The 9,207-nt window shown below is 37.7% G+C and overlaps 1 protein-coding gene across 1 annotated transcript; it reads left to right on the top strand.

Moving 5' to 3' along the window:
* The first annotated feature begins 2,338 nt into the window (after positions 1 to 2,338).
* Positions 2,339 to 6,871, top strand: LOC131883593 (uncharacterized). Its single transcript, XM_059231098.1, has 5 exons — positions 2,339 to 2,560; positions 3,339 to 3,507; positions 4,587 to 4,948; positions 5,151 to 5,437; positions 6,093 to 6,871. Exons 1-5 carry the CDS (start codon positions 2,364 to 2,366, stop codon positions 6,314 to 6,316), a joined length of 1,239 nt encoding a protein of 412 aa, XP_059087081.1. The 5' UTR covers positions 2,339 to 2,363; the 3' UTR covers positions 6,317 to 6,871.
* Positions 6,872 to 9,207: the final 2,336 nt, after the last annotated feature.

Raw genomic sequence — 9,207 nt, 5'->3', positions numbered from 1 at the left:
TCCTTGGGCGGTCACTTGTCATCACATTTCCTATTACGACATATTAACAGCTTAATCAAATCGACAGAGATTCTTGGGACAGTCGTCTTCCATCTTGACTGGAATCTGGGGTTAATACTTATTTTCAACCATTATTAATCATAGACTCGAATCTTGTCTTTTATATAAATAATTGAGCAAGCTGAACCGTTATGTCATCTTGTTGCAAAAGGTTTTGCGGGTGAAGTCGAGTATCTTGAAATGCTGAATTTGTTTAATACACTTTTCCACATGAATACAAGCAGATGAGCACTTGCAGGCAGAAATCGATATCAGAAAATTTGAATTAAATGGTGAGAACGATAAAATACCTGACAAGAATGAGATATCACACTAAATATGACTAGAACTGTTAATTGTGTGAACCACTCAAACATCAAATTGATGATAATAGAAGGGGTTTAATAATGGACTAATAATTTGTAATCACGCTAGGCAAAAAGTTTTTTAAACGCACTCACTGTTCAAGAATGTTTCAGGCATAAGTGTTCCATATACAAGCAAAACGCATAAAAATAAATGGTAACGTGTACGAGATTTGACATTTAATTCCAAAAAAGGCCCATTTTCTAATTTGCGCGTCTTCATCAAATCTGATCCTTCACGAGCTACTTCATTGTTTAATTTGCTGCCCTCAAATACGCGTAGGCTTATGTAGGGGTTGATCCAGTAGCAGGATTTAAGTCACACTTGGACAAGTTTTTGACTAAAATTCCCGATCAACCTTATATCCAAGGGTCAGCCAGATCCTTCAGCTCTAATTTGTTGGTCTAATAATTGGCTGCTTTGGAAGTTTCCCACTTACACATGAATGCTTCTTTTTTTCAACAAACAGTTCTTGTTGACGACGAAACCCAACGTCAGAGTTGTTCATGATGCGGCGAGATTGTGCGTGTGTTCGTACAGAGGCGAGCTAGAACTATACGAAGCATCACATAAAGTTGATGCCCTGTTCTGGAAAGGCTATGAAATAAAAGTCGGCCACCACTTGAAAATAAAGGCCCATATGTTTGAAAATTTTCTTGGCACCTCGTTTATCAATTAAAGTTCACTTGGAATACTCAAGGGACTAAATACACATTGATCAGTGATGATGTACATCTAGACCTTGTTGTTATTGCTTTGATGAGGTAAACTATCACTTTTGTATTACTTTGTCCCATCAAATTTGGTACAATTTGACGCCTTTAGCTTGCGTCTTAGGTGACTGCGTGCTGTGGCTGGAGTATTGCAAAGAGACAACAATACCATTAACGAAGTGATTGAAGCTCCCAAAGTGGTATTCATTCCACCATAAGACTCAAGAATACGTAAAACACACGTGCTTGTCTACTAGATTAAGAATGTTCGTCCATTTCAGAAAAACTAGCTTATTGCTCGTTGTTTCCGAGAGCCGTGATATGTCCTCATTGAGAAACAAAAGCATGCACAAATGAGTGAAAGTTAAAAACAAGAGCAAAACGTTGCTTAAACATTTTACTGTCAACATATACGTATGTATAACCACATCAGGTTAAAAACAATTCAGATTGTTTTTCATTGGACTTTTAATGTTGGTGACTGAATATGCTAGTGTTCGCCAACCTGAAAAAAATCCTCGGATAAAAAGTATTCACCCATAGTAACCAAATTACTAAAAAGTCGAAAATTTTGAGTCGTAGGGGAACTTGATATTTCGTCAGTACGTAGGCCCACTCTTCCTTAACACGGTAGGCCTAATACCGTTTGTTGCCTTTTGCCTCTTTGGATTTGACACGTCCCTTTTTTTAAATCAGATTTTGATTCATTTTCAAAATTGTTCCCAATGAAGACACCATTTAAAAATGCCGGAGCATTTTTATCCGATATCATTTATCTATGAAAAAAAATGATATATGCCAACATCTGGCTGTACGTGAAAAGCGTGAAGACGCATATCCCGCATAAAGTTTCTTTTCCTTTGTTTACTTGTATAGTTAATAGTTAACACCAACTTCTATTCCAACAAGAATAAGGAGACGGATCGAGTGCCATGTGCGTATCAAAGCCATTTATCGGGTGTGATAATCTTTCTTAGACCCTTTCCCTATAGATGTTTTTATTTCGCTTCAATTGCTGTACCAATACTTTGGACTAAAGAGGGGAATTGAAAGTCGATAAATGTACCGCATAAGGTTTAATCGAAGGAAAACCGTCCCCGTATTTGTAATATGTCTACCGTATTTGTTTGGCCTAACAGGTATAGCAGCCATATTCATTGAACCCTAGCTAATTGAACACAATGAATTCGGCGATGTTCCCTTGTTATTGGGGTAGTCTTATATTCGATTAGCTTTGAGTTGGTCATGGATGTTTGGGATCGCCGTCTGCATCAAGTGGGTCTATTAATTGGTTTTACTCCATTTAATGTGGATAAAAGCCGCAACTTAATACTGAGGGTGAACTGGATGTCGATTCAAGCCTTCTATTTTGTCCTGGTGACTGTTTTAACTCAGTTGATCCTAATCTTCTATTGTGGGTCAGTGGCCTCGCTAATTTCAAGGTGAATTTTACCTTTATGATTTTTTTTTGGCCTTATGAAATATAATTTCTAAATAACAAGGACAAACGAGCATTTTTGCCATTTAACCAACTCGTAAATTTTTGTCTCCTTCATGGTTAAAGTGATTTTTCGAAATTCATTTCGGAATTGTATTCCAAACTGTTCGGCTAAGAACTGCGTTTATCTCCTACTAACGATAAGCATTAAAGATGTTTGGAATTGACCTAGAGGAAGGAGCACGAGATTAGACTTTTGTGTGAGCATCTTGGTGAGTGTTCGAGGCTAACTTTCTTAACATAGCGGTCATAAAAAAAATTCAATCCATGAATGGGTACTTTTTTAGTTAAAAAAAGTTACGCTCTCATTGAAGCAAAGAAATGTGGCTAGTTTTTTAAAGATATTCCTCAAAGATTAAATGCTTAGTCATTAACAATATTTGTCAGGCATTTGAAACATCTAATGTAAAAGTTTATTAACGGAGGAAGAATTTTCCCATCCAATACCAACTTGAAACAGTTCCTGGCCCCTTCAGAAAGTCCCTTCATAAAAGCTTACATGGTTATTGAAAGCAATTTGACAAATGAGAATCTAAAATACGGGAAAATTTTTTTGGAACTTCCCTCAAGTACTAGAGAAAACCTGTTAACCATTGCGTTTGTTGAGAGCATTGTTTATGCTCTGTGAATGACTTTCAAATGGCAAAGGAACCTCAAAGATCCCCTCTTAGTAGTATTTCTTGATATGCAATCATGAAAAACAAATTAATATTTGATTACAGGAAAGGAATAGCGTTTGCTTTGCGGAGTACAGGATGGATTGGAGGATTGGCCACAACTAATGCCATGCAGTGGATCATAATTGCACGACATGATAAAATAGTGGACCATTTGAACGCAACATACTTGCTATTGGGACGCAAGAGTTCAGCCAATTTGAAGTGGCAAAATGTATGTAAAGTGATAAAGGCGATTTTATTCCTTCATTTAATCATGTCTTTATTATATATTCAGACCTATCTCCATAGACCTTTTTAAGTAAAATATAGTTTCTTCAGTGTAGTGGATCAAAAGAAAGAGGCTTAACTTGAACTGAATCTTAAAACCTGACAATCAGGTGTTCAATACAATACACTAATATTTAAAGATGTTAATTTCTTCATCCACGATTTCATACCTTAATTATACACTGTATTCAAAAAGCTTTATCAAATTTTCAAGGCAATTTCCAAGCAGATTTTGGCATTTTTCTACCTCAGAAAAACATAGAGAACAACTTTGATTTTATTGTCTAATGGAATTCTAGCCCACATGAAACACGTATGTGCCTAAAAACATCATGAAAGTGAAAATTTTCAAAAACCTATTCAATGAAAATTGGGAGCCAACTTGGTTAGCATTTGGTTATAAATTATGATATCATCTATTACTTCCGGACTTACATCATTGCAATTTTCCTCTTCGGCCTTCACCTGTGGCTCCCAACTCTGCCCAATCCGCCCTCAAATCCGCCGATGCCACCTTCACCAAGTTCCTCAAACGATACCTGTGCGTGCCCCAATATGCCAACAATGCATGGACACATTTTCAATGCAAAACTGAGCTCCCCACCATCGGGCCGGCCCAGTTAGTGTCCAACAGTGTTGGGACCCTGACCTTAAGGTGGCAGGTGCGATAAGGTGACAGAAGAGACCTTTGACGAATTAGCCTTTTTCATGCTAACGAGTTTGAAAAGAGGAGCGAGCGAGGGCTTGAACGAGCTTCTTTATTGTTACACTTGTTTCCGTTTATTTTTTGTCGGCGTTGTTGAACCGGAAGCAGCTTTCAAGTCCGACTTGGACACCTTTAGTACAGATCAACCCTACATGCAAGGACTAGCGCGGTTTGCCAAATGAAATTTGTTGGTAAATCAAATAAAGTCTGAGTGTTAAAGAATACACGAATTGATCAATTTTGCATTCCCCGCAGCCTTCAAAAGAAAACCGAACTGAAAAAATCTCTTGGCGACAATCTTTGATTGTTGTTTTCAGGACAAGAAAATGAGCTTTATTTTTGGACTGATATTTTTGGGGATCTTGCCCATTATCGCTGTGTCGGGACATATTTGCTTTCTGCCCGGTGACGTGTATTTGCATAACTTACTTCAAGTCTACAGACCTGACTACGAGCCATTTTGGAACATCATCTCTAAAGTGATCCATTGTTATTCGGGCGTCATTTATCTCTTGGGCACTTTCCTCATTGATTTTCTCCTCATCCATTTTTCTATGGGTTATAGCCGACACTTCGAAGAAATCAACCAACACATAATGTTGTTAAAGGCCGAGGCGCCAACACTTCTGGCTAGAAAAGGTGTAACGAACATTGCCTTTGAGGTCGATCAAAAGCCCAAGTAAGTCAAACAAATATGTTAGTCCAGTTTTCTTCCTCTTGAAGGATAAAGGACTTGCCGCACTGATAATGGCAAGTTTTCATTCGAGCTTTTAAATGTCTTGGCCAGTTGTTCAAAAACGCATAATTCTAAAATTTGTATTTTCTCTAATGAGGATCCATCACTTTGAAGGAATGTTGCCAAATATGTTGATTACTTTCAGAAAAGCCGGTCTTGAGGTGTGCACAAAATCTACGAATTCATGGTCCTTGAGGACGTATTTACGGGATCATCTGAGATTGCAAAATAGTCTTGAAACGTTCAATAAAACCTTTGATGGCATTATTTTGGCCTTTCCTATTCAAATCTTCGTCATGGTTCTGGCCCTTTTATTCAGCGTGGTTCGAGGTGAGTTGTGCAGTGTGTTGGAAACTGGAATTTACGTCTGCGTTGGAGCTCAATACCTTTTCCGATCCTACGTAGGATTGCGCACATTTGGAAAGGTGCATGGTGAGTTTTTGTTTATTGCATAGACTACTCGAGCGTTAAAATGATGAGATAATCTATAGACATACTAGGTAAAAGAGGAAGAGGATTTTTTTTGAAAAATGGTATTACTGAGCACGTCACATCTCTAGAAGTAGTTTATTCCATTGTCGAACCATCCATGGAAAATATGAGTGATATCGAATTCGACGTTTCCCAAAATATCCTCGGAACAGGTTTTTTTCGTTTTCATTAGAGGTGACTAAAATATCTAGAAGAAATGTCCATTTTATAACTGAAAATGTGCCAAAAATTTGGGTGAATATTGCAAAAATATGCTTTCTAACCTAAAATATGCACGGTATCTGGCTGGTTTTTTTGCCTTGTTTTTTTTGCGATGCATTTTCGTTACTAAGCTATAATATTTCGATTTGACGCAAAAATACTGAGAACTTTTTTGATCCTCGCTTTAAGTCTAAATATGCATGAAAATATGCAAAACAAGATGGCAAGTCAGATTTGCCTTTATTGCGCCCGGCCGAAAAGCTGGCCCACTAATCATAGCTATTGCGCAGATTCAGCCAAATACGTGTAATTAGGTTGTAAACATGTGACCCAGTTTAGCCAAACAGTTCTCATTCCGACCCCGATTGACACTCGTGAGCATGTTACGTTTCAGAATCTGGCACAACGACCAAATCCATTTTACTTCGAGACTTGCAGATCCAATATGAACAACATCATCTTGAATCGGAAATGATTTTTGAGGTCGAGTCCTTCTTGCGCACAGTGGACGATGTAGCATTTAAAGCTGGATCTTATCTAGCTTTCTCCCCGCACTTCCTCATTTCCTTCTATGGGGCATTGGTGTCTTATACGGCTATTCTGATCCAATCATTTTGAAGTCCATTTCATATGCATTCTTTCCCTTTCACTTAACTTTTCAAGCTGAGCTATAACAGTTTGAATCATGTCAATCAAATGTTATTAGGTTATCATTAGTTTCATGGACGCATTTTATATACGAAATGGAGCCCCTCAAAATCAGGCTGGAAAGGTCAGTGATGTTGGACACAAGTTTTAGTTCACAATCAACGGCTTGCTAACCCCTTATTGTAACATCTCCTCGGAATACTTTGCACCCTGGTTCAGCTCTAAGCCAAAAATCACCAACAACGGGACCTGTTTTATCACATCTTGTTTGCATCTACGTTGTCTAAATATCCTTTCTTAGTTTCTTCGATTTGCTTTTGAACATGATCCAGTCATTGCCTCTGTTATATCAGAGACATCATTTTAGTCTCGTGTTTTACCGTGTTGATCATTCATTTTTGACCCTGTATTGTATATATTGTTTGTCGTTTTGACCAATCAAACATTATCGAGATGATAAAAGGAGTACTCGTACATAACAGGGAAGACAGCAAAACCAATTGCATCATATTTATCTTTATTGACATGGCCAGGAATGTCAATAAAAGATTATTATTACTTATCTATTAGAGAGAAAAAATTCTTGCTCATCTTGCTTTAACGATGAACGCACTTTTCCTTTCACCTTACCCTGACTTTTATCCAAGCGTTGTCAGTATTGTTTTTTTGTCAGTGCCAATGTCAGTGATACAAATATGGCTCTTCAAATTCGTTATAGTAGAGCTGATCTTTTTCACTACGTGTGCCAAAAGTACTTGGCAAAATTGTGTTTATTTCTCAGCGGTTGACATTCCGCAAATCAGTCCGGGTGGTTTTTTTCTTTTTGAAATCAGGGAGCCAAAATGGACAAATTTGTTGTCCTGCGGATATTTGATATCAACGTTAGTTTGCAACTCTCTTTGAACAATTGCTTCCTATACTTATATTGGGAGAGATTAAAGAAGTTGGGACTGTACAGTGTTCAGAGAAGGTACGAAAAGTATCTGATGCGCTACGTTTCCAAAAGCATTCATGAGGTTTGTCCCAACCCAGGATTTAGGGTCAATTTTAGTGACCGTAGAGGCTTAATGTGCATTTTGAGAGCACCTTCAAGCCCTCGAAAATCCAAGCTAGTTTAAAAAAAGAAGTCTCATCGGCCAGAGACCAATTTCTTCTTTTTCGGGCGCCTTCATTGTTTCATTTGCTTCCCTCAAATATTCGTTGGGAATACGCCTTATTGATCCGGTAGCATCTTTCAAGACAGTCTTGGACAAATTTTTAGATAGCGTTCCAGATCAACTATACATACAAAGACTAGCTCAGTCTGCCAACTCAAATTCGTTGGCAGACTACATATCGTATCGACAAAGATTATAAGGTACTGGGGATTACATTCCCTGGGGCTGTTACGTTTTGGAACACCTTCAGGGATGGCTAGAGTGGGGCAAACTTCGTCGATAACAAAGATTAATTCTATTAATGGTTACATGTATAGACTGTTGTCCAAGAAGTGAAACCCGGTCCAACTCTCCTAATCTTTCGGCAGTCAATGGCCCAAGTCTCATCGGCCAGAGACCAATTTCTCTGGCCGATCTTACTCTAGAGCTCGCTAGCTTTTGAATTTGACCAGGACTTGAGTAACAGTGTTGCTTGAAACGCGTTTCATTTCTGTAGAGATGACGGTATCTGCACAATCACTGCAAGAAAGTTTCAACCCGACAAAATTTTGAGTTTTTATGAAAATCATTGATATTTCGTTTCAAGGTGCAAAATATATCAGATAATAATAAAATTGCAAAACTTGGAGATGCAATGAATTTGCAGCAAAGTGTGGAATGTGGAAGATGTTTTTTGCAGAATTTGCAAAATGCAAGTTTTTGCCGGCCCTAATTATCGTCTATATTTTTTCCAAGAGACAGGCTCAGGCAAGGAATTCTAGATATCCGTGGCTCAGGCTAAATCTATTCTGGTTCGGGACCTTCATATTCACCATGAAATATAACATTTTGACCGAGATACTTCATCCTAGCTTGAGTCTTTCTTAATTACAATCGACGATGATTTGGCTATTAAAGCAGGATTCTATTTGGTCTTCAATAACACATTTAACAATGTCCGTATAATGATAATGCAACATCTTTCCTTTGCATTTTTAACCATGACCATGACCATGAGTGGCAACAAAGATATTATTGCTAGTGGTATTAATAACAAGTGTATTGTATCCTATTTTGGTGCATTTGTCATTTTCTTGGCTCTTTTGGTTCAATTGTTTTAATGTTCATTTATCCCGTCTACACACTCCTAAAATGGAGTAATGAAGATCTTCTTGTAACAGGAACTTATTAAACATTTGGTGATCTCATTACCTTTTGAACATGTGGCATATTTTCTGCACGCACTGTGTATAGAATTACGTATTCACGAAATTGGGGCTCTCACTAGCTTGAAAAATCGAGTTCAATTTGGTTTAAAGTTTTACTTTTAAGTAACTAATGTCACCTTTCGATTTACTAACTTGAAAATCATTGTTCACTATGTATTTTTGGTTTCCAAAAATCGAAGGTATACAAGACCGATGATTCTATCCCTCTAAATGAACAGATGTCATCCATTTATGTTTGATTACGGGAAGCAACCTTTTGAACCAATGCATGAACAGAGCTATCCATTTCTATCCGTTACTATTTGGTACTTAAACGGTCACTGAGCGAGTGACTAAGACGTAATAAAGGTAGGCAAGCAGTGTACTACTTTCAAAAGGCCGGGAAAATAACAAAATAAATCAAAACCAGCTGATGAAGCATTTGTTTGGATTTTTGCTTAGTAAGGGATTCATTGGGTCTTCTTTTGCAGTTAGTGCTGAACACATCTAAAAAGGT

Source organism: Tigriopus californicus, chromosome 7 (genome assembly GCF_007210705.1).
Source record: "Tigriopus californicus strain San Diego chromosome 7, Tcal_SD_v2.1, whole genome shotgun sequence".
Classification (NCBI taxonomy): domain Eukaryota; kingdom Metazoa; phylum Arthropoda; class Copepoda; order Harpacticoida; family Harpacticidae; genus Tigriopus; species Tigriopus californicus.
The sequence above is the reverse complement of the archived record's forward strand: the minus strand, read 5'-3'. Positions and strand labels throughout refer to the sequence as shown.

Excerpts from the sequence above, each read along its gene's own strand:
- LOC131883593 (XM_059231098.1), top strand. The coding sequence starts at position 2,364 with ATGGATGTTTGGGATCGCCGTCTGCATCAAGTGGGTCTATTAATTGGT. Across the intron at positions 2,561-3,338 it reads GTGGCCTCGCTAATTTCAAG|GAAAGGAATAGCGTTTGCTT; the intron begins GTGAATTTTACC and ends ATTTGATTACAG. Across the intron at positions 3,508-4,586 it reads CCAATTTGAAGTGGCAAAAT|GACAAGAAAATGAGCTTTAT; the intron begins GTATGTAAAGTG and ends TGTTGTTTTCAG.